The following is a 24,670-nucleotide window of genomic DNA, read 5'->3' on the forward strand; positions in this document are numbered from 1 at the left end:
CCAGATATATAATATAGTGCAACTTCTATGAAAATTTCAGCCGAATCTAGTGAAAATTCAGAAAGATATCGTGATACAGTGAGCAGTAATTACGAAACTTGCTGAAAAGTAACTGAATGATAAGAGAATTTCCACGAACATGGGGTATTTCGATTATTTTCTGTTATGTCATTATTGACTTCGATTTGTTCCTTTCGACATCATGTACGAATGTTATGCTAAAACACTTCTCTTATATAACATCAGACACGCGTCTTCGCTCATTCGCATAATGCTATAGGCTTATTCTCGAAATAATCAAATAACAGAAAATAATTGTATACCAAGAAATTGAATTTTCTGAATGTTATACCAATTTGGGAAATCCCTTACCATTCTGTTACTTTCAGCAAGTTCCGAAATTACTGCTCACCGCATCACCGATATCTTTCTGAATTTTCACGACATTCAGCTGGAATTTCCATGTAAGTTGCACTATGTAAGTTATCTCGCAATCAAGTTATGAAAAATAAAATTTCTACATCTTGCGCAATGCCCAATTAATAATCATTTACTAAAAATACTAATATTGCATTGAGAAATGACGTGTCACATTTATAGCGTTACTTTTCCTGTAAACTTCGTAAAAATGTAGTTGAAAAGCGAGACGGTTTTTCAAATGTGCTTTTTTCTCCTCACCAGGAGCAGCAGAGCACATTTGGGTAATATGAGATACCACTTTTATTTTTTCGGTTATTCCAATTTTAAACATCTTGTATTTCTGTAAAATTTGGTTTCTTGTCTTTGCTTTAAGTTTAAATATTAAAACTATGAAAACGCATTTAAAAAAGAAATTGGTGGGTAAATGTGGAATAGAGTTAGCTAATAAGGAATGGGGTTTCGAAAAGAGGAAAATTACTTCGAATTGATCAAAAAAGAAATTAATGAATGAAATAATGAAAAATAAAATTTCATCGTACGTTTCTCGTAGTTTGCTGGTGCGGTGGTGTCATTGTCTATTTGCAAGAGTCACAAGTGCCATGTTCCTAACGCGCTCCAAAACCACGTCAAGGTGGGAACACACAGAGACCAAAACACATTATTTCTAGACCCTTTTCTTCTTCTATCTTACTAAACTTCACATTTTGAAGAGATATTCAAGCCCAACTCAGATGGTGGTTCTCAACATCGCGGTGCGAAAGCGAGCCGATCTCACCATTGAGAAGTCTCGCCACAGAGAGCAACCGGCCTACAATGGTACAAACATTACATTTCTCTTCTGAAATATAGATGATGGCACTGAAAAATTTGACACAACACTATCTCACGAGAAGCGCTACATTTTCCTAATTTCAGTTTGAGGATTCGTCATTATTGCCATATGGGAGCTGTTCTTGTGATAATGGACATTCCAGTGCTCGCGACTCCGAAAAGGTTGAAGATCCACTGTTTTGAAATGAACATGTTATACGTTATCCCCTTTTGCTTACTAACACAAACTTTGGTGCTAACCGAACTTTACGGATATTTTAAAAATATGAAAAAAGATGTAAAATGACTGAGTTTTAAACACATGAGTAAGATATTAATGAGGAAAAAATTGTTTCTTTACCTTAACACTTATTTTACTTATTTTTATCATTTATTTTCGTGAAAAGCTCCCTCTGACTTGGTAACAAGAAGCGTGCCCTACTACTACTGTACTTATCGCAATATTCGTGAACACTGTCTTTTAGCCAAGCATAAAGGTCAAGTGGATGTGACGTCCCGCACTTTAACCGGCCGTAGCGTCGTCCCTTCTATAGTGACGTCACTACTATCAAAAAAAAGAAAAGATCGGCTGGAATGATACTGTTTTGAATATACGCATTTGTTAGCCCTCGCAGTGATAACGCTAAGAGATGTGATGATATGAGCACTCTCTTTCTCTCTCTGGGAATAAGAAAAAGACCGTGTGTATAATATAATGTGTTTACTACTTTCATTGACCCCGCGAACATTCGTTTGAGAACCGATCGTATCATTAGAATTTTAAAACTTCGTGATCGGAGCCTGAAAGTAAGGATCAAAAGCATCCGTCCTTGTAAATGTGATAATAAGATTCAATTGTTCAAATTTTTATTTTCTTGAATGTGTTTTTTGATGGGTTGATTAATATGCATATAGTGTTCGTCCAGGTATGCAACCTGTATACAGGGTGTCCCATGAATTCGTGAGTAGTTTGAAAAAATTCATAAAAATTGAACGAATTAGTATATTTGAATGTGGTTTGCGAAAAATTTATTCTCATTAAGGGGTTTTTTTGGTACAGAAATGAAAAAATTAGCTTAAGTTTTCGTCAATAGAGGGTACTGCATGAAAGTAAATTACAAAATTCCTTCACAGAAAATTTTTTTCGACCACTTCTGCGTCGGAAACGTTCGTAAAGATTCAGCTGGATATTCGTGGCTGATGTAAACTAATTCAGCAATAATGTCCACCAATGTCAACATTACTACGCAACTTTATGTACGTGTCAATAACTGGAAAATTCACAGAAATCAGCTATAAATCATACACCTTGCATTTTATAAGACTCTGATTTGCATATTTCCACTGATCCGTTTGTAAAGTAAGTGAGATGTGGAATTCTACTACTTACCGCTTAAGTGCTGCGTAAATGTTATGCGAGCCGCTGAAGTGATCTGAGACTGTCGGACGTCACTCAAGTGATCTGTGAATATGCTACACGCCACTTAAGTGATGCTGAAACTGCGCCGCGGGTCAATTGAGTGGTCTGTAGATGTGCCGTTTAGTTCATTTTTACAAAATTAGGTTTGAGATCACTGTGACCGGTAGGAAATAAGGTGAACATGTATGATCTAGCCCACAGTGGTTCCCAAACTTTTTGAATCGTGACTCCCCTTTTGAGAGGAAATTCATCGGTGACCTCTTACATGTGTGGTGACCGTATATCTTGGTTTTCCGAAACATTTGCGATTTCTGTTAATAAATGTGCTGCATCGAAAGCACTTTTCCTTTCGTAATCAGTGAGGAATGAAGTATTTTTTTTCGATATTTGGTCACCTTGATTTTGATGCGTAGTATATGTGGTGAAGAAAGGAATCATAAAATTTAACGAAGTCTCCTCGCTTGAAATCGACAATTAATAATATTGTTCATTGTTTTTCGTAGACATTTCACCCACATAACCTCGTATAAAATTCCATTATATGATACGAGGTAAGGAGCTCAGAAAGGTATTTTTTTAGTTTTGACACATTTTTACATTTACGTTGTGAAAAACGAAAATAAATTTCTTATTTGTACGTTTTTATTTCGGAGAGTCTCTCGCGACCCACACTTTGGGAACCACTGCTCTAGGTCATGATGAGGATTTTAGTGCAAACTAAACCTTTTCATATCAGTTCGTTGATCTGTTATTAATTTTTAAAATGTGCATCTCTCCAGGACTTCTCGTCCTGGACTTCTCTTATAATTAAAGTTTCCATACTCTGAGTAGGTTTTTGTTTCTTCAAAACTCATCCGGGGGGGGGGGGGAATACAGCCAAATTGTGAGGATATCTTAATGAGACCATGGGAGAGAAATTTATGCAATACAAAAATAGTGCAATATTTGACCACCAGGTGAATAAGTGACACTTTTTATTGAATTTTCATTTCCCCCATGGTCCATGTAGCGTGTAAACCAAGTTTCGATGGAATACCTCCATCAGAATGGGTGCTTCATCAGTCTGAGTCATAGACTATAAATATATATTACTATTATTACTCTATGGTCTGAGTAGTGGCAGTATACTGACGACGGACCGGGTGTCTTACGGGAGAAACAGTGGACAGCGTCAAAAAAAAGCATGGTAAAGAGCCCAACCCACAGGGTAAAGGGCTAATATCTCGGAAGGGACAGATCCTGAGCCTTGTCTGGTCTGACAGTATACTGACGGGCGCTATATAGATCTGAGTAGTTTCAGTATGCTGACACTGCTCAGACCGCCCGTTCTTGTGGACGTATTCCATTGAAACTTGGTATATGTATACGCTATATGGACCGTAGAAAAAAGGAAAAGTCAATAAAAAAAACTCCACTTATTCCCCTGGTGGTCGAATATTGCACTTTTTTCAATTGCATAAATCTCTCTCCCATCGTCTCATTAAGATATCCTGAAAATTTGGATGTATCCGGATGAGTAGGTTTTGAGAAAAACTACTGAGAGTACGTGTTAACTTTAATTATAATCGCCCTGTATATATCTGAAAGCAGTGGCGTATAAATTTTTCAGAGTGTAGTATCTACTTTTTTAAATAAAACCACTGCATCTCTTTTCTGATGGATTGTGTTACCTTTTTGTTTTTTCTTTCTGCTCGGCAGGTGTTCAGGAAGTATTTAACCTTCTGCGGAATCGGCATCCAGAATGCTCAGCTGTTCGAGATGTCTGTTCAGGAGTTCAAGCGAAACCAGGTACGTTTAGAGTGTGTGTGCCTGCCCTGGGTTTTTGTTTGCAGAGGTATTAGAATACTTTTTAACGCTCTGATCCCATCAGTGCTCTACGATATTGCGATTACAATTGATCGTCCTGAAAGTTTTCAACTTATTTCTTTTTTATCATGTTAAAATGAACATCTTGCAGACACATCGAGACGTTCAAAGTGCACTGGGATGTCCTGCGGAACTGCTACCGTAAACTGCGTGTTTCGGATATACAGTTGAACCTCGTTTATACATCACTCAATTATACCACTTTCACGTGTATACGGGTTTGGCTTCGTTCGCAGTTGGTTCCTATGCATTTTAATGTTAAAATAATTAATTTATTCGACGCTCAACCTCAATTTTTCAAATTTTTCACTTCGAATCGATACACGCCGTAGCCCAGGTCGGTAAGATACTCGTCTAAAGTACTTCAAAGGATGTTTAGATTTATCGCGAGTTCGATACCCGGTTCGTCCTTGTCAGAAAACTTTACTGACACGGGTACATCAGAAACGGCGACATTACCGCAGAAAAAATTGCTACCGCAGGGAGTCCTCCCATAGAGGGGTTAGCGCACCAACCTCTTGATGAGTATAAAAAAAAAAACAAGCCTGCCGTTCGGAATCGGCAATAAATTTGTAAGTCCCGGCCTAATTAGCCTTCGTGTGCAGAAAATGACCGTATGATCATTTTATTTTATTTATTTATTTATTTATTTATATTTATTTATACAATATTGTTGGCCCTTGGGCCTATACAAGAGGATGCGATTGAGAATGACAAAGATATTGTTTGATGTTGGATAAAAAACTAGTGATAGAGGGAGATTCAACAATAGAGCTTGGGAGTTTGTTCCATTCACCAATGGTATGAGGAAAGAAGCTGTATTTAAAGCAGTCAGTGGAAGCAAAAATAGGTTTTATTTTAAGGGAATGGTCGAGTCTTCTAGAGATGTAGGATGGTTTGGCTAAGATACCAGAAGTATCCATGTTGAACTGACCATGGAAAATTTTATAAAGCAATGTTAATCGAGAGATGAGACGAAGAGTAGAGAGAGGGAGGAGATGAAGTTCATTTTCAAGTTCGGACACAGAAATGAAAGATGACCAGCAGTCGTGAACAAATCGGGCGGATTTATTTTGAATAGATTCAAGTTTGTCTATATTACTGGAGGTGTAAGGGTCCCAGATTTTAGCGGCGTAGGAGAGGACGGGGGATATATAAGTTTGGTAACAGAGAAGTCTGATATCCCGAGTAGAGTGTTTAAGATTGCGGCGGAGGAAGAAAAGTTTGTTAAGACACTTCTGGTAAATGTAGTCGATGTGTTTGTTCCAACGTAGGTCGGCTGAAATAATGACACCAAGGTATTTGATATGTGAAACTTGGGATAACGGTAAATGATTGATGGAGTAGGAGTATTCAAGAGGAAGAAGTTTACGGGTAACTTTCATGTGAACCGTTTTTGAGATATTCATTGGCATTTGCCATAGGGAGCACCAGTCGGCGATGGAAGCCAGGTTATGTTGGAGAAGTTCTTGATCAGATTGATGGTGAATGATACGGTAAATTACACAGTCATCAGCAAAAAGTCTAGTGGTGCAGTTGAGGGATTGAGGAAGGTCATTGATATAAATTAGGAAAAGTAACGGGGAGAGGACCGATCCTTGAGGGGTCCCAGACTTTACGGAGGCGGATGACGAGTTATGATCATTAAAATGAACAAACTGTTTACGGTGTTTTAGGAAAGCCTCCACCCAATTAAGTAATTGAACGTTAAGGCCAAGGCGGGAGAGTTTGAGAAGAAGTTTATCGTGGGGAACTTTATCAAAGGCTTTAGAGAAATCTAGGAATACGATATCAGTTTGTAGGTTTTTATCAATGGCTTCAGAGAGGTCGTGGATGAAGAGGGCCTGTTGAGAGGTAGTAGAGAGAGATTGTCTAAAGCCGTGTTGGTTGGGGAAAAAGAAGCTGATGGAGTCTAAGTGGATACGGATTTCTTTTGCTACAATATGCTCGAAGATTTTACAGCAGGAGGAAGTGATTGCTATTGGCCTGAAGTTAAGGGGATTGGAAAGTGAACCCGTTTTGTGGATAGGAATAATTTTATTGATTTTCCAGTCGTTCGGGAGGGTAGCAGAATTTAGTGAAACATTGAACAGGATTAAAAGATAGTCGGCGACTTCATCAGCACAGAATTTAAGAATAGAATTTGGGATGTCATCAGGGCCAACGGAATGGGGTTTCAGTTTTTTCAAAAGTTTTAGGATACCTTGTTTGGAGAAGGATATAGGGGGTGAGTTGTGGATAGAATCAAAAAAAGAGTATTGGGGAGGAGAGGGGTCTATTGAGAAAACCGAGCAGAAAGCTAAATTGAATTCGGTAGCCATCTCTGAAGGAGAAAATGTATATTTATTTGAACTTCTCAGGGAAGTGGGACCAATAGATTTAGGTCTAAGGTAACTCCAGAATTTTGTTGGATTGGTTTTTAAGTAATGGGGTAGAGAATGAGAGAGGTATCTGGACTTTTGGACGGAAATGAGGTTTCTGAGGTCTCGGGTGGAGGCTGAAATTATGGATTTGAGTGAATTGGATTTGTTAGTTTTATATTTGAAGGCGATTCGGCGGATTTTCCTCTTTAAATGAATAATATCTCTGGTGATCCATGGATTAAAAAAAGACTTAGGAGAAACATTTTTAATTGGAACTGTAGTTAAGCATTTGTCTATAATACATTTAAAAGAGGTCCAGAGGGTGTGGATATTGTTAGAAGAGGATATGGATAAGAAATCATTGAAGTGAGAGCGAAAAATATTTTGCATAAGTGGATAATTTGCCTTGTTGAAATTACGTTTAGGGGCGAGTTTGTAGGATGGGATAGAGTGGCGGAGGGAAAAGTTAATGACTGGGATATTATGGTCGGAGCAACCCTCAAAGATGGAGGTGGAAAGGACTGAAATTCGATTGGAGGTAGCAATGAGATCTAAGGTAGAGCTGGAGTAGAGGGTGGTTCTTGTGGGTTCAAAAATGGATTGGACCAAGTTAAATTTAAGGAAGATATCTAGGACTTCGTTATTAATTCCGTGATTGCCGGACAGGGATTCCATATTTTTCCAGTCAATGCCGGGAAGATTCCAGTCTCCGGAGATAAGAATAGAATGTGTGTTATAAAATTTTTCAAGAATAATTTCCAGTTGTTCAAAAAGGTGGAAATCAGGAGAGGGAGGGAAATAGACAGAAAAGATGGCAAGTGGGGGACAGTTGGGTTGAAGCCATTCGGCTCCAACAATTTCGAGTTCGGAATCTAATAGAATTTCAGTTAAAGGGATAGATTTTTTGAAAATAAGTAAGACCCCGCCCCCCCCGAGAGTTTCTATCCTTTCGAAAAGCATTGTAATCGGGTGGCAAAATTTCGGAATTAGAGATTGTATTATTTAGCCATGACTCTGTAACACCAAGAAAATGGGGATTATGGATGAGTAAGAATGATTCTAAAAAATCAGTTTTGTTTTTCAGGCTGCGAGTGTTAATAGTTCCCAACTGGTAGGTATTTTTTAATTTGGAGGTTGTGTAGACGGAAGGGTTGCTCGGGGGGAGTAGCCTAAAGGGGGTACCGAGGAAATATGGGAGGAGAGGGAGGGCATAGAAAGGTTCGAAGCAGTATGAGCGGGGAAGATGGGGCGGATATCATTAATATCGGGATCCCAGACATATTTGGTATTATTTATGAGTGCAAAATTGTGGATAAGTTTTACTTTAATGCCTTCGTCACGGTATTTTTGACTGGCTCTCCAAATTTGACCACGAAGCTTGCGTGTATCGAGAGAGAAATCTTCTGAGATAGATATGTTGCTGTTTTTAAGTTTCGAGGCATTTTTTAGAATCTCACTTTTTATTTTAAATTTGTTGAATTTTATTATGGTAAGTCTGGATCCGTGGGTCTTTTTGGAACCTAATCTGTGACAGCGGTCTATCTCACTAGGTGTAATATTTACGTCAAGGTGATCAGAACAGCATTGGATGATTTTGGATTCGAGGGTGGAGGAGGACTCGAAGTCAGATTCTTCAGGAATGTTTCGGAAAATCAAGTTATCCCGTCGAGAACGATCCTCAAGATCGATGACTTTATTGGTAAGGGAGGATTGGAGTTCAGAGAGATTAGAGGAGAGGTCGTAGACTTGGCTTTGGAGTTCCTCTACTGGGGAAAGTTTTTCCTCAACTGCACTAAGACGGTGGGATAGATCACTTAGCTGATGACTGAATGAGTCCTGTTTTTGGGTGAGGAGGGTAAGTTTATCAAGAATGGCTACTTGGGTGTCTTGAATATTACGGAGAATGGATGAGTTATCCGAAAGAGTCGAAGATTCAGACGAAGGATTTGATCTATTTTGAGAGCGTGTTGGGGAGTGGCTGACCCTAGGCCCAGGGTTGATCATCATCAGTCTACAAAATGATCATTTTGTAGACTGATGATGATCAAAATGTTTGAAAAAAACGTCATTTATATCCATCAAATTCTCACAATTTTTGTGCACAAGGAAAACGCGTTGCTGCAACGATTCTTGCATAGTGTCATCGTACAGCCATAAATTTTAGGGTGATCGCTGACGTATACGAAAATGGCCACCGAGCCCCAAAAAAAAGGGTTCCAATTGTTCAGACGGTCATATGTCCTTTAGAATTCTTTTCTCCAAATGTTTTCAGTGTTATATCCCGCAGGGTAAGAAAGTCCCTCTTGTTGGAATTTGATTTTCCGTGCATAGAGGGCGCAGCACGTATGTCCGGCAGTAGTGATTGGAGAGGATCCGGATTTGAACCCCAGCATCGCCACAGTGGTGGTCGGTTGAAGTTGATCTTCTGTGGTTTCCAACTTCTAGGCGCGAATTCGAGCCGATCTTCCCATTAAAAAGTCTCGCCATAGAGAGCAACAGTCCTACAACAATCTCCAGTCATTACACTTCGCTCATTGTTAGAAAAATTGTTGGCAGATGGCAGCACTCTACGCGTAACAAGCATTACAAAGAAACAAAGTTTACCGCAACGTGGACCGCACACATAATTCGTTAGAAGTTCTTCTGAGGAATGTGGACGAGGTGCGTGTGTGGTTTAGTAGTAGGCATTGGACCTTAAAATTTTTTAATCTCTTCTGTGTCCGGAACGTTCGTGAAGCTTCAGCCGGCGATTCGTGGCTGAAGTAAAAGAACTTCACCAATAATGCATTATCCCCTAATGTCAACATCACGATGAAACGAGGCACCAGTTATAGGAAAATTTTCAGAAATCAGCTGTTAATCGCACACCCTGCATTTTATTAGACTAATTTGCACATTTCCAGTCCAGTTATTTTCTTTCGAGCAGCGCCCCCCCTAAATGACAAAAATTTCTGCACCAAAAAAAAGAAAGAAAAATTGCCTTTCCGCTATTTATTTTTTATCAGTCCGCAAATAATTTCTCCCATTCATTTTTTTCCCAGTTCACAAATTATTTCTTCTATTTATATTTTGTCGACTGACATTATTTTTCTTTCTTTTTTTTGCCGCCAGTCCGCCAACCGCATTTTATTTCTCTCGTATCCGCCTGTCCGCGAAATTGTTCGCCATTATTTCTCCTATTCACGGCATTTATTTTTCTCCAGTCCACAAATTATTTCTTTTTACAGTATTTATTTTTTGCCGGTCCGTTCTTATTGATTTATGTATCTTTTGTCATTGCTCAGATTATTTCTTCCATTCACTTATTTTTCGCCGGTAAACAAAATCATTACTCCCATTTTTATTCATCATTTCTCCTATTTATTTTTGCCGCCCTGTAAGTTATTTGTCCTCCTTATTTATTTTTCGCCGGTCCGCAAAATCATTTCGTCGTCTTATATATTTTTTTTTGCCAGTTCGCTAATTATTTTTTCATTTCCGCCGGACTGCAAAATTGTGCAACTTCTCCAGCTCTGTTCATAAAAGAATTGAAGAGCACTGTAAATAGTGTATATGCTACGGCAAATATGATAAGTCGGTTATTATGTATAACTACCACTCGTCTTGGTGATTTTGGTAAATTTATCACTTTCACCGGTTATTATGCATATTGACCAAGTGTCGTTGGTAAATTTGATAAATACTTGAAATTTATCGCCGTTATCTGTGATTATGCATAATACCCGTAGTGTAATTGATGAATTTGATAAATATGGAAAAAAATTCTAAATGAGTCGGACCCCTAATGTAATGACATTCTACGATCGTACCCTGATATAAAAGTACAATACATGTATGAATTAGCGTGAACCGTTTATCATGTAGCACGACTTATCGTGTTTAGCAACGAGGCGACGCTTGGGTATTATGCACAATCACCGGTAAATGCGATAAATTTAGTGAAATTTATGAACCTCACCAAGATGCTCGGCGATTATGCATAACAACCAGATTTATCACACTGACCGCGCGTAGCACCTAATGTTGAAGAAGTTTCGTTCATTCACTTGTAATCAATCAATGTGATGACTTATTATTTTAACCGCCCGTTGGAATCTGCTTATGAAATGATGATACACACTCTGTTATTAATAACGGGACTCTTCGACAGAGTCCTAAAGATAGAAGCTTCTTTAGTCAATGCTCTCGTTCATATCCCACCGCCATGTGCGATTTTTTTTTTTGTATTAATTCTTTTTGTTTTTGGTCGAGTAAAGAGGATCCTAAAATATGAATTTTTCCTCCGTCAAAGACCGTTGTTTATGATTTATAATATTATCGGATATATCCTCCTCGTCTGTAAAATAATAATGAAAAAAAAACAACAATTTTTTCGACTCATCGACGCCGTAACACGATTCTGGGATGCGTGAGAGGAACTCTTTGTCACATTATTGGTTTGGTGTGTCCTCAATGTCGGCTAATTATGTAAAAAAAAATCACTGTGTGGCCGTCAACGTCTATTTTTAGCGTTACGTCATTATTTGGGATATATAGTAGCACTACTCCGCCATCCTGTTTTGCTCTGCTGTGTGGTGCGTGTTAACACGTGTTATTTTTATTCATTATTATTTTATTTGTTAATCCTTTTCACGCTTTTGGTATTAATGAATGACATGCCTAAGCCGATCCTTGTTCCCTTTGCATCGTTCGTTTGTGTTCTGATGATAAGCCAATAAGATTAGGAGTAGGCTACTTACTCTCTATGGTTGCTTCGAAAGATTCTTAGATGTTCTCAAATTTTTAGAAACGTATGGGCTCAAGTGACTAATTAATTATGGGCATTTTCGTTTTAGAAAATACTGAGTCGAGTTTCACTCTTCCGCCATATTTCCTGTTGTTTTGATATCGTATTCGTTGATTGACAAGGCCGGTTCAGATATAATTCTTTTTTTTTAAATCAAACCAACCATAATCTTATGATATTGCATAATGCCCTGTTGAACTTGAATCTTATTGGATCATTTTGTCACGCACCAAAGGGATTTTGAGGCTCGTCTATATCCACGTTGTCCTTGAGTAGTTTCCAGATGTTCCCCATGAATATGTGCGGATGTTGCTAAACATTTCATTACGAGCCGAGCAACGCGTGCTAGGCAAATGTCTAAATTGGGTGGGTCGAATTGCTGTCGACACATCAAAGAGACTTGTGTTGTGCCTCTGGGAATCAGTATGGTGGAAGGCTGATGTGGCACTACAATCACAACCGGTTTGTACGTGGGGAGACGGAAAGAAGAGAGGAAAAAAAAAGGAAAGCAAAAGTCTGGTGTATTCATATATAACCCCCCCCCCACACCCCCCATCAAAAGCGATGAAGCATTTGTGGAATTCAACTCTGAATTCACCGTTTATCCTTTTTGCTGTCCAGAGGATGTTTCGACACTTTGTTAGTACTGTTAGCACAGTTCGTACATTATAGTACATTGAGGAAGGCTACTGAATGTTTGTCCCTTTGCCTTTTTTATACGGCTTATGAGTTCGACCGAGATGCCGAATTCACAAGGGCATTCCTTGATCGTAAGGCGTTGTTATAACAATGAAGCACCGCTGTTTCCTGATGCGGTCTTATGTCGAGTCCACCTCAACGTAGGACAGCGAGGGGTTAAAAAAAGGGTAACTGATTTCAAACTAGTATTTTTCAAAAGATTCCCAACCCCACACCTTCTATTTTTAAGATTTTTTTTTTTTTTTTTAAATCGAGCACAACTCAGGTCTATTGCCACAGGCAATTTACTACCTAGTGAGTTGTGCCGGAAGTGTAAGTGCGTGTACCTAACAGTCTGAGTGCGTATCTAGTGTTGTGTATGTTTTTTCAGTGCGGCCATCTATATATCAGAAGGGAAGTGAGTGATGTGTAGTGACTGAATATTTGTACTGTTTGTAGGACTGTTGCTCTCTGTGGCGAGACTTTTTAACGGGGAGATCGGCTCGCATTTGCGCCTTGAAGTTGGGAACCACAGAAAACCAACTTCAGCAGACCACCTATTTTTAAGATTAAATGCAGTCACTTGCACTGACTTCAATATCGATATCGAAAGTCGGGAAATGCATATAAAACGGGCCATTGACTAGACCTTCGTGGCGAAAGAAAATTTCGATCGTCGCTGGCAATTGCAGTTGATTAAGGTTGATATGTTTATGGAAATGGGTAGTTATCGTGAGTAGGTGATACATCAGTATGAACAATATTCAGATGGAGAACCGCAAAGTTCTCAATTTTTCAGTTCAGCCTTTGAATACTAAATAATTAACATAAAAGGTAAGAAACGTAGTAAAATTCTTTGTTAAATATTTTTCACGTCTTATCTATAACTTCTAAAGTTATTAGAGAGTCAATGTCGTTTTTGTATGACTCAATCTCGAATTTTTTTTCCCCAAAAAATTACGTGATTGGCTTCCCCATCATTAGAAAACGTCTTGCATCAAAGGAGATTATAAACTTGTCCTTGAAATAGATTACGTTTTACTTTATCCCCCGATTACCGAGAGATACCGCCACGAGCATTAATCAATTTTGAACGCGCACGTTGTAATGAGAAAAATAATAAACGCGAATGTACGCACTCGAGTCAAATTATTGTGACATCAACTGCGCGTAGCTAATGAAATAAGGTAAGTGTCATGAGAGTAAGAGTTTCGGTGTGATTATAATGTGAGATGCGTGCGCGTTCTGGAGATGTGTCAGCCGGCACAGGTTTAACGAGCGTGTTATCAGATTTATCGGTGTCACGGTATCTCTGGAAGTGGATGGTTTGTCATATCCCCCTTCGCGAGAATGACTTTTCACCAATTTATTATGAATTTTTAAACTTCTTAAGTTGCGTGCCACTGTTATTAAGTGTATCGTAAATGGGCGTATTGCGAATTACCCAAGTGGAGATGTCTATGCACTAAGTTCCATTGATGTTACGTTTCCAAAGATATGAATGTTGGCTGCAGTTGGGCGTGATGGCCGACAGACGCACTATAGTTGAGCAAATAATATATATAGCATGACCATCTCCTTTCTTGATGCAGACCTGGTTCAATCGAACACTCTCGGGATCAACTAGATCAAGGATGCTAAACCTTTTGAGAGTGGGCTGCTCAATTATTTGGAATACGTGTCGCGGGCCGCTTAAATGCTGTAGATCGGTGTTTCTCAACCGACTGGCCCCTGACATTAGTCAAACCGGATCGTGAGTGATTCCCTTCTCCAATTGTCACTCGTTAGTCGTATGCATTACCAGGCCTTCCACTCTCTAAAGAAAATAAAAAGAAGAAATCAACTTGGCCGCGGGCTTCTAAATGTTGAGAACCACTGCTCTAGATCTCTGCCGCGGGTCACTCAAGTGATATGAGAATGTACCGCAGGCCACTTAAGTCGTGTAAATGTGCCGTGTGGACAATTTGAACAATCTAGAACTGTGTCACGCGTAACTCTAGTGATGTGGAACTGCACCGTGGGCCACTTGAGTCATTTTTAAAGGTGCCGCAGGTCACTTAAGTGATCTGTTTATGTGCAGAGGATTACTTAAGTGATCTGTTTATGTGCAGAGGATTATTTAAGTGATCTGTTTATGTGCAGAGGATTACTTAAGTAATCTGGAAATGTGCAGCGGGTCAGTCAAGAGATCTGTATATGTGGCACGGACCATTTAAGTGGTATGAAAATGAGTAGCGGGCCGCTTAAGTGCTCTGGAACTGTGCCATGGGTAGCTCACTCAAGTGATCTGTAAATATGTTGCGGGTGATCTGTTAATGAGTGATCTGTTAATGTGCTACGGACCACTTGTGATCTGTAAATGTGCTGCTTAGTTCATTCTTACAAAATTTGGTTTGAGATCGCGGGCCACATCAGATAACGCCGAGAGTCACGGGTTGAGCATATATGAGCAAATACTTGCAAGATCAAAATACTTGCTCCGTAGAGCTTTCGCAACTCACTTTCGCTCACCTCATAGAATGGAATCAAATTAAATTTGAATTTCTCCATAAGAAAAAATTTCAGAAAGAAAGCTTAAACAGTGTAACCTGAGGAGTCTCTCCTATTTAAAAATAGTCTCTCCACAGAAAACAGGAAGACCTTCAACGCGATATTTATATAAACACGACAATTCAGAAATCAGCCACTTTCAATTCCAACATGGAATTTGGATGGATGGCAGCACTTCTCGAACACGAAACACTCGGCTATATTTCCGTAATCGGGTTTCGTGCCAACTTGGCGAAATCTCTGTAACAACTTTGGCGAGTTTCATATTACCCATAATTCCTCAAGAATTATATCTATGTTAACCCTAATAAGACGTGGAGCGATGATATTCCCTAAATTATTAATTTTTGATCATGCCACACACTGAAACTAACTTTAATTGTTATATATAATTACCTTTCATCAATTTTATGATAAATAATCTTTTATTGAAGTGATGAATTTAAACTAAAGGTAATATGAGCGTTTTAATCTGGCTATATATTCTTCCACCGGGGCGCCATGTTTGTTTTTTATTGACATCTGGAATTCGGACGCCCTTGACCACCTGTGCGGCTTTGACGAATCAAATACTTGAATTTCACTGTATTTGATGGTATTTATAACCACGACAGCGATTGGCCAGACTGTGACGTCACTTGATTAATATGAATAACATTAATTTATTACATAATAATATTAATTATTATTTAATGAAATAAATATTCTAAAAAAACAGTATAAAGGTCATTATACTGATTATAAAGATTATTTTATCCTTACTGGATTACAGATCTCTTGGTGCTGTTGGAACAAAGTCAATAGTTACCCAGGGCGACCGAGCGTAGCGAGCGGGAAGCGGATATATCCGCGGCGCAAGCGAAGCGCGCCGCGTTACTTGTTGGTCGATTTTCTTGCTACATGGGTTTTCTACAGGTATGATGGTCATTTTATCAAGAATGACCATGAATGACCATCTTGCTTGAACCAATCAAGCAAGAAAATCGACCAACAAGTAACGCGGCGCGCTTCGCTTGCGCCGCGGATATATCCGCTTCCCGCTCGCTCCCTCGCCGCAGCAGGCTGCGGCGACCCGCCCTTCGGGCGTGGGGGTCGCGGGGCACAGCTCCCTCGCTACACTCGGTCGCCCTGGGTAACTATTGACTTTGTTCCAACAGCACCAAGAGATCTGTAATCCAGTAAGGATAAAATCCGACGAAAGGAATGTACCGACAGTCTAATGAAGTAATTAATAACTATAATAACTTATAATTACTGACTATAAATATAACATAGGTTATATACATCAAAATAATAATTATTATTATAATATTACTTAGTTTTATTATATTAATTTGTATTTCTTATTATTACAGTATAAATTATTAATTACAATTGTTAATAATAACATTTATAATAAATATAAATTATTATTAATTATCTGACATAATAAATCAATTTCAATTCATTAGTTCTCATTTAATTGTAAAATCGACCTTTTCTGCATATTCGTGACGTCACAGGATGCTATGACGTCACATAGAGCTGTTCTAACACAGCTACCACATATAAGCAAGTATCACACATTGGCGAGAAAAGAAATTCGCCAAGTTGGCACGAAACCCGATTACGGAAATATAGCCAAACACTCATCACTCTGACATCATAAAATATGTTGGTGCTACAAAAACATTCCGCATACACCAGTTCTTTAGAAGTTCCCGAGAGGTATGTTTACGGGTTTCGTGTATACGGTTCAACAGTAGCCATCAAATAGACTTTTACTTTTATTACGACACGTGCCCCGCTCCCCCATCCGATACAGACATCGGAGCGTTCCCGAAGGTCGGACACGCCTGAAAAATCCAGCCAACTTTTTTTTTGCTCGCCAACGGACGAATACATAATTCGTAATCACCGTCAACGTTTCCGCTTGCCATTTGGGAAAAAGAATTCTTCATAGCCCAATGAACTCGAACAGAATTTCGAATCTTCTGACATTTCTAGAAGCCAATTTATTATTGCTGGTACTACTACAAAACCAGACATGCACCTCGTCCATACTCCTCTGCGGAACTTCTAACGAATTGATCCATGTTGGAATGTGGGTGTGTATAGGGAACCTTCCGTGAAATTTGTTTCTATTAATGCTTGTTATATGTAGTGTTGCCATCTGCAATAAATTTTTTAAACCATGCCTTTTTCTCAGCTCATAGTGAGTGAAGTGTAATGAATGGCTAATTGTAACGTTGTAGACCTGTTGCTTTCTGCGGCGAGTCTTTTTAACGGGGAGATCGAATTTATTATTGCTGCATAACAAAAGAGCTAGTTACTACAGAGGTCGGAACAAAGAAATAGATCCATCATATTCTCCTCCTCGAACAAGAAGATCGACGGCACATGAGGTCGTAGTTCTCCACCACTAACTCGATCACGATCGAAAAATAACTAAGCCCTGCTATCTAAGACTACATTGATTTTGGAAATTGGGCAAGAGCAGGAGACGGGTGCAAAAAAAAGATACAGATATTTGTGGACAAAAGAAAGAACATCAATTCACATCATCAGCATTACTGATGAACATTCAAGACCCTAATCATATACAAATACAAATACAACGCCACAACAGACAAAATGCCCAACGAGGTGGCTGAGAAAAAGATGCTCATAAAAATATTATCAATTGCAATTTTATTTTAGACGTAATAAATCCCAGCGTGACGACGGGCGCGCTAAGGACGCTGAAGACGACGATTATCAAGTCATCTATTCTTCTTGATTTCTATTGACGATTAAGATTCCATCAAATGGACAATAGACTACAATATTTTTGGCTTTATGCAACTGTGACAATCATCCAGCATCTTCTTATCCCACTTCCGGATCATCTAACTGCTGCCCAGAAGACACTAAAAAATAATGAGATCTTCTGAGGAAGGCACTCTGATGAAATACGAATGCCGCCCGGACTGTTTTTCTGGGTAGTTTAGCTGCTAATTACAATTAGGGCACACACATGCAGCTCGTAAATACTACTTTGAATAACTTCTAGTCAGCTGGTGCATGTTGGAATGTGAAGTGTATGGGTTGTACACGTAACGTAAACTTTGATTCTGAGGAACGCCTTTTTGCGTTTTAAAAAGTGCTGCCATCTGTTTTCGTAACAAACAACTCGGGAGGGTTATTATGCGTGAATTTTGAATGTTGTTGCCCTGATCTGTTGTGGTTTGTGAAGGATAATTTATCTCAGTGGGTTCTCAACCTCTAGAAACCCGTGGCCCGGTAGAATTACATTTTTGAGTGGAAGACCCGGTCATAAACTCGACTAACGAGAAATAAATGGAGAAAAAATTAGATGAATCACTCATGGCCCGGTTTGCTTGATCAAGGGCCCGGCGGTTGAGGAAACACTGGTTTAGCTGACTGTAGCGTTAATGTGACTTTACTGTGTACATATATTGAGTGCATAGCTAACACGTCACACCGCAAATAACTGGTGAACCGTTGATCCTAGAACTGCATACTTCCAGTTAGAAAAAGGATCCAAATAACGCGTGGACCTCAGATACGTCGTTCGTATTGCAAGGGCTCGTACAGTTATCTAAATAAAAATAACTTTTTATACGAGCACCCTGTGCTCAAAAACCCAATTAGAAGAAAAAAAATCCACGTTTCTAGGTGCAATATTCGCAGAGATATTTAAATTCAAAAATCGGAGCGAATTTGGGAAAGAACAGCATAAATGAGGGAAAGAAGCGTTTTTCATTCGTTTTTCCCCAAACTTTTCTCCGATTTTTTGAATTCTGATATCTCTGGGAATATTGCACTTAGAAACCTGGAATTTTCTTTGTTGGCCTCAGGAGAGAGAGAGAGCAATAACCTTTCTAATTGGGGTTTTGTGGACAGGGTGTCCGTATAAAAAGCTATTTTTTTTAATTTAATAACTAATACAACTTTTTGCAACATGAATGACGTATCTGAGTTCTACACGTTGTTTGGATATTTTTTCCTTATTGAAAGTGTGCCTCTAGTATCAACGGTTCACCAGTAAAATGCGGAAAGGAGAATTAAGTGATCACCCTGTATATTAATATTCTTGGTTATTACGTAGAACAATAAATTTATTTCTAGTTTGTGACGATCGATTTACAGAAGACCGTTCCCAGAAGTTGGGAGGTCCTACTTCAATGTAAATATACAATGGCGGCCATTTATCCTCTAAAGGAAAGAGAAAAGCTCTTTTACTCATTAGTTTCTTTGAACGTATAACGCCAAAGTGCACTAATCTTATTGAGAAAAGAAAAGTATATGGGATTATATATATATATATATATTCATTAATTTTCACAAACAGGAACCACCAGTCTTCTTATAACCGAACCATTCAATAGTTTCGTTATTGTGTGCGCGTTGTTTGAGTTTTCCAGATATAATGTTGTTTGTATGTTTTTTCCCCTCTGTGCTAATGACCAAAATTGTATGCGAACGGGTTTGTTTGTTTGTTTGTTTGTTTCTGTTGTACTCGACTTTATTTGCTTGACTGGCTTAAGTTTGAAACTCTTGACCGTGGGAATGGAAGATTACGCAGCAACAGCAATACGAAAACTGATAGGCTTTCCACGATGACGTCGTTCGCAACCGGCGCCGAATCTAAAATCGATTAGAGATGCGATCCGATTCGCTTCTTTGTAATTGAAAAAAAAAAAAAGACGTCTACAAACTCGATTTTTCATCAGAAAGCCTGCCCCACTTGCATAAAATATTTGACCCTTTAATTAGCGAGCATTGAAGTATCCAGAGGAGAAAATTTTTGAGGGGGAGAGGTTATATTAAGCAAGTGAGGTACCCTGAATGCTGTTACATGACAAAAAAAAAAATATCCGATATTCAAAAAACTATAGGATGTTCTACTTCAAGGAACACGCTTTATATATATATTTATTGTTAATTATACTTGTTATAAGTCTGAGCAAAAGTGTTGGATGTGCAGACCGATATTTACAGTGGGGGGGGGGGGGGCTAATGGGCCATAGCCACATAAAACTGTATACATATTAGAGGTGGTTCTGTTTGGGTTGGAAGCAGGGCCGTCTTAAGAGCATGATGGGCCCCCTGGCCAAGTGGTTTTTCTGAGGCCCTTCCAGGGGAATTCTAGAAAACTTCAACGGAATCTCATTTTTGTGAGGCCCTTCTTCTCTTCGGGACCCCGGGCCGTGCCCGGGTGGACCCATGCGTTAAGACGGCACTGGTTGGAAATCAAAACTGTTGTTCATTGTCGGTGGGGTAGCGCCATCTGTCAACATATGTAAGGAACGTAATCGAAGATGCGTATGCATGCGACCTCATGACCATGTTTCGGAGAGAGAGCTAGTTTTTCTCCGGAAACCTACTTTTCAAAACGCTTCCTCTCTCGCATATTGAGAACCTAAATAATATCGTTAATTCGGAACCTCTGCTGACATCTATGAAATACAAAAAATACTAGAAAAACACCGATGCCTGCTTAGACTGTGCCGTATAAAAAAAAACAATATATGATATGATATCAACAGATATTTTATGAGCAATAATTAGTTAAAATATCGAGTTTGCATCGAAATTTTAACAGTTGTCATTAGCGTACTGTAAAATTAAACTAGTAAAACCCGCAAAAAGAAACCGGATATAGCTTTCTAGACTCCATCTAGGTATTCTTTAATTTTGGACTGGATCCTTACAGCCCAGAAGTTTTAGTAGCTTAGGAAAATTTCACTTTGCGGATTGTACTTGTGTTATTTTGCAGCACACAAATATCAACTGTTAAAATTTCGAGGCAAACCCAATAATTTTATTTATGTTATTGTTCATAAAATATTTAGTGATATCATACCGTATTCCTTTTTTTTATGCGGTCCATTAATGGAAAACCGGTAACGAATTTGAAGAGAACAATTAGACAACTTCCGTTATTTATTTCATAGGTGACAGCAGGAGTTCCAGTTTAATGATGCTTTTGTGCGCAAATGCAATAGTTTTTATGATAAATAAGTTTGCAAAATGTGGATTTTTATAGGCTGAGAATGACAGCGCACATTGTTGTTGGCTCTGTGTGGCCAAGTTAGTCCGACACAGCAAGATGATATTATCTTGGTCGCACAGAGCACGTAATTTGAGATTTAAACCTAGGTCTTGTGCAAGCCACACTAATCAAATGTAGGAAATATCCTACTGTTAAGGACAGGTGGATGCAGACCTACCCCCCCCCCCCCAATTAAGTGAAAACATCGTGTTGTGCATAGGCGGAGGGCAGAGGTGGACATTCGCGCTCCCCTTCACTATGTATACTCTCGACGATTGGCCCTCCCCTTCCCGTTCGAGAAGCCTCTATCTGATTATGGTTTAGGAATACGCATACTTCATAGAGTTCCTCAACTCATTTTCAACGTTCGAGATCGCAGATATTACATAAAATTAAAATGGCACTAAGTAATAATAATTATTATTATATATTATTAGTAGTAGTAGTAATAAACGTAATTAAGTTTTTAGACACTATAACTAACAAAAATGGGGAATGAAAGTTCAAAAACCTGATCAATTTACTGCCACCCAGACGCGAGGCCCGGTGCAGAAATAATAGCTGGGCCAGAGGCGTCTTTTTTCGTAATTTCGGGTCCCGTTAGCCCTGATTTTATGTATTCTGTGGGAGAGGGGAATCGCACATATATATATACTGTATATATAGACAGAATTTAATAATGGATGAAAATTCAGAATTTATGAAAGAAATAATTCCAGAAATGATGAAAATGCAGATTTTTCTGAATTGATGAAAAAATTCAGTATTTATGAAAGAAATTGTTATCGTATGTGCGCCCCCCCCCCAAAACACGAAGCCCGATATGACCGCACCTGACGCACACCCTCTAAGGGTGGCTATGATTACAAGGGGTGTTCTTCCGTGTCTAGAGTGAATTCTATAGGAAATGAATCGCCAAACATTTTCATTAGGCATACCGTTTACCGTATTCGAAAGCACAGTGACACATTCCTACCTACTTAATTGCAGATCTTGAGATTGCTTTTGAATTTCTATCTTTTTCCCCTTAATCTTCGAAGAACGAGGAAGAAAAGAATAAAATAGAGAGAGGAGAATCTTTTCTCCTTGAACCTTCCTGCAACCTTCAATTTCGGTATTTGTGCTTATCTTCAACGAAACACGTGTGAATGTATCACATTCTCAATCTAATGATAGAATAAATATCAGTTTTTTTTCTTGGTGAATTAATAAATTTTCCTTTTTTATGACCTTGGAATGCGCTCCTCAAGTTCAAGATTAGTAATTGCAGATTGCTTATGAATTTTCGGGGCCAATTCTCTGTAAGAAAGAAACAGTATACAGGTTGGACACAAGAAGTCCGTTCTGGACACATTTTAAAAATTAATAACAAATCCCACAATTGACATATAAAAGTGCGGTTTGCATTAAAATACAAGAATAGAAATTGTTGTTTTCAATAACTATAATGGCCTAGAATTTTTTTTTCTTGGGGTGGGGGGGTGATAAATTTTTTTTTTAAAAGTCTGAAATTACTTTGGAGAATTCTAAAATTACTCTCGGCAATTCTCAAACTGTTCTTGACAATTCTCACATTACTCTTGGCAATTCTGAAATTATTTCTATAAGTAGTTCTGCAATTATTTCTTTCAGTAATTCCGTAACAATTTTTCTATTAATTATAAATTTTCAGTTATTAAATTGTTTTTTTTTCAATAATTCTAAAACCATTTCTTTCATTAAGGTGTTTTTTAGCATTTCTGTAAATTCTTTAATTAGGTATACCTTCGGGATGCCGAATTTTGCCACTCGAAGCATATGAATTCATAGATCTCAAAAAGTGTTTTAGCTCTGGGTCCCCCGAATTTGTTACGACTGTCCTTTTATCAAACGCACAGCAATTATTATATATATTGAATCTGGAAAGTATCTCACAGTTCTAAATACAGCAGCATGTATTTCAGTGGCCCAGAGCTTTAAAAGCTTTAGTCCAAAGAAAATGATATTAGAGTTGTTGAAAAAAATAATTCCATAATTGAAAATTTGTAATTAATGAAAAAATAGTTGCAGAATCACTGAAAGAAATAATTGCAGAACTACTCATAGAAATAATTTCAGATTTGTCAAGAGTAATTTGAGAATTGTCAAAAGTAATAATTCATGAGAAAAATTAAGAAATTTTGAAAGAAACGATTTCTTAATTAATGAAAATTTAAAAATTAATAAAATAATTTAAGAATTATAAGGACATATTTCAGATGTAATAAAAGAAATAATTGATTAAAAAGAATTGATTAATAATGGAAGTTATTTAAAAATGAATAAAAATTAAAATTTAATGAAAGAAGTATATTCAGAGTAAAAAAAAGTTTAGTAAATTTGGAGAACCGTATTTAATAACCGAAAGAATATCACGGTATAAGTTGGAGGCCCGAGGGCCTCGTGGAAATTTTAATTTTGCCCGTAATGTCTGAAAGGTTGAAGATCCCTGCGTCTAGGCCATGATGAGTATTTTAATGCAAACCGCACCCTTTTTATGTCAATTGGTTGATTTGTTAATAATTTCTGAAATGTATCCTGGATTTCTCGTCTACCCTCTATTTTCATATTATGTGCGATTTCATAAACACAAATAATAATGGTAGATAATACCGTATTCATTTTTTGATATTTTCTTCAATTGTCAATAATTATTTTGCAGTTACTGTTGGGTCTGGCCAAGTCCATATTCGAAGAGACTTCGTCTTTGGACCGACTCATCAACCGAATCATGGTCAAAGCCGAAGCCTTGCTTCAATGCGAAAAATGCCGAGTCTATTTGATAGACACCGAACAGCAAATGGATCAGGTAAATTGTCAATTTGTCTCTTAGCCTCCCATTTTACATCCCCAGATGACACCGCACAACAAATTTTGGCAAAGTTACTGCGACCGAAACAGAAGTAGGCATTCCTTATGTAATTTGGTGATCTATTTTGACCATAAAAAAATTTGTATTGACTACAATTTTCCCTGAAATTGCTCATTTAATACACGTATAATAGCACATTACAATACATTGTGTGAAACGCAACATAAGCATATAGAAAACAAAATAAATATACAGAAAAAACACAAATATACAGGGTGTCCTGTAATGCTAATGCGGCCTTTATCTCATGAACCGTTCGGCGTAGAAGTATGATTCCAATTTAAAAAAAATGCTCAAAATGCTTGAAGGATTATCCTGTATCAGTTTTAAGAGTGTAAATTCCAGTGCGTCACAAAAGAAAGAAAAACTAAATTTTTTATAAGGTTCCTCCCCGGCCAATTTTTAAAATTGGAATCCTCTACGCTGAACGGGTGATAAGATGAGGACCAACCACATTAGCTCTTACATGACAGCCTGTGCAACATTGATATACATAAATACGCAACACAAATACACGGAAACACAACAAAAATACACGGAAACACAACAAAAATACACGGAAACACAACAAAAATACATACAGAAACAAATATATTATAACACAATGATTCATTTAGCGGCGTCTGACACGCAGTAGTTGGAAGTAGTATGCACATGAATGGGGGGTACTCAGTTTGAGATTTATATGGCATTTTTAATTTCGGAATTCTAGGGGTGCTCAGACCGGTAGTGCAGAATATTATGGGTGATCGAACATTCACTGTTATGTAACCGTGCTTGCACCTCGACACATTCCTTTGAGGAATTTCTAACGAATTGGTGCATGACAGGATGTGTGTTCTGAGTGTAT

The 24,670-nt window shown here is 38.2% G+C and overlaps 1 protein-coding gene across 2 annotated transcripts in view; it reads left to right on the forward strand.

Moving 5' to 3' along the window:
- LOC149077583 (cGMP-specific 3',5'-cyclic phosphodiesterase-like) overlaps positions 1–24,670 on the forward strand; it is a 265,605-nt gene that overhangs the window by 210,021 nt on the left and 30,914 nt on the right. For both annotated transcript variants that reach the window (XM_089245159.1, XM_089245158.1), the window contains exons 5-6: positions 4,349–4,438; positions 23,611–23,757. In XM_089245159.1, the coding sequence (XP_089101285.1) occupies positions 4,349–4,438; positions 23,611–23,757 (237 nt within the window). The remainder of the gene's footprint in view (positions 1–4,348; positions 4,439–23,610; positions 23,758–24,670) is intronic.

The sequence above is a fragment of the Pholcus phalangioides genome, unplaced genomic scaffold, assembly GCF_987345545.1.
Source record: "Pholcus phalangioides strain wild (caught in Gottingen) unplaced genomic scaffold, Ppha-v1.0 ptg000015l_1, whole genome shotgun sequence".
Classification (NCBI taxonomy): Eukaryota; Metazoa; Arthropoda; class Arachnida; order Araneae; family Pholcidae; genus Pholcus; species Pholcus phalangioides.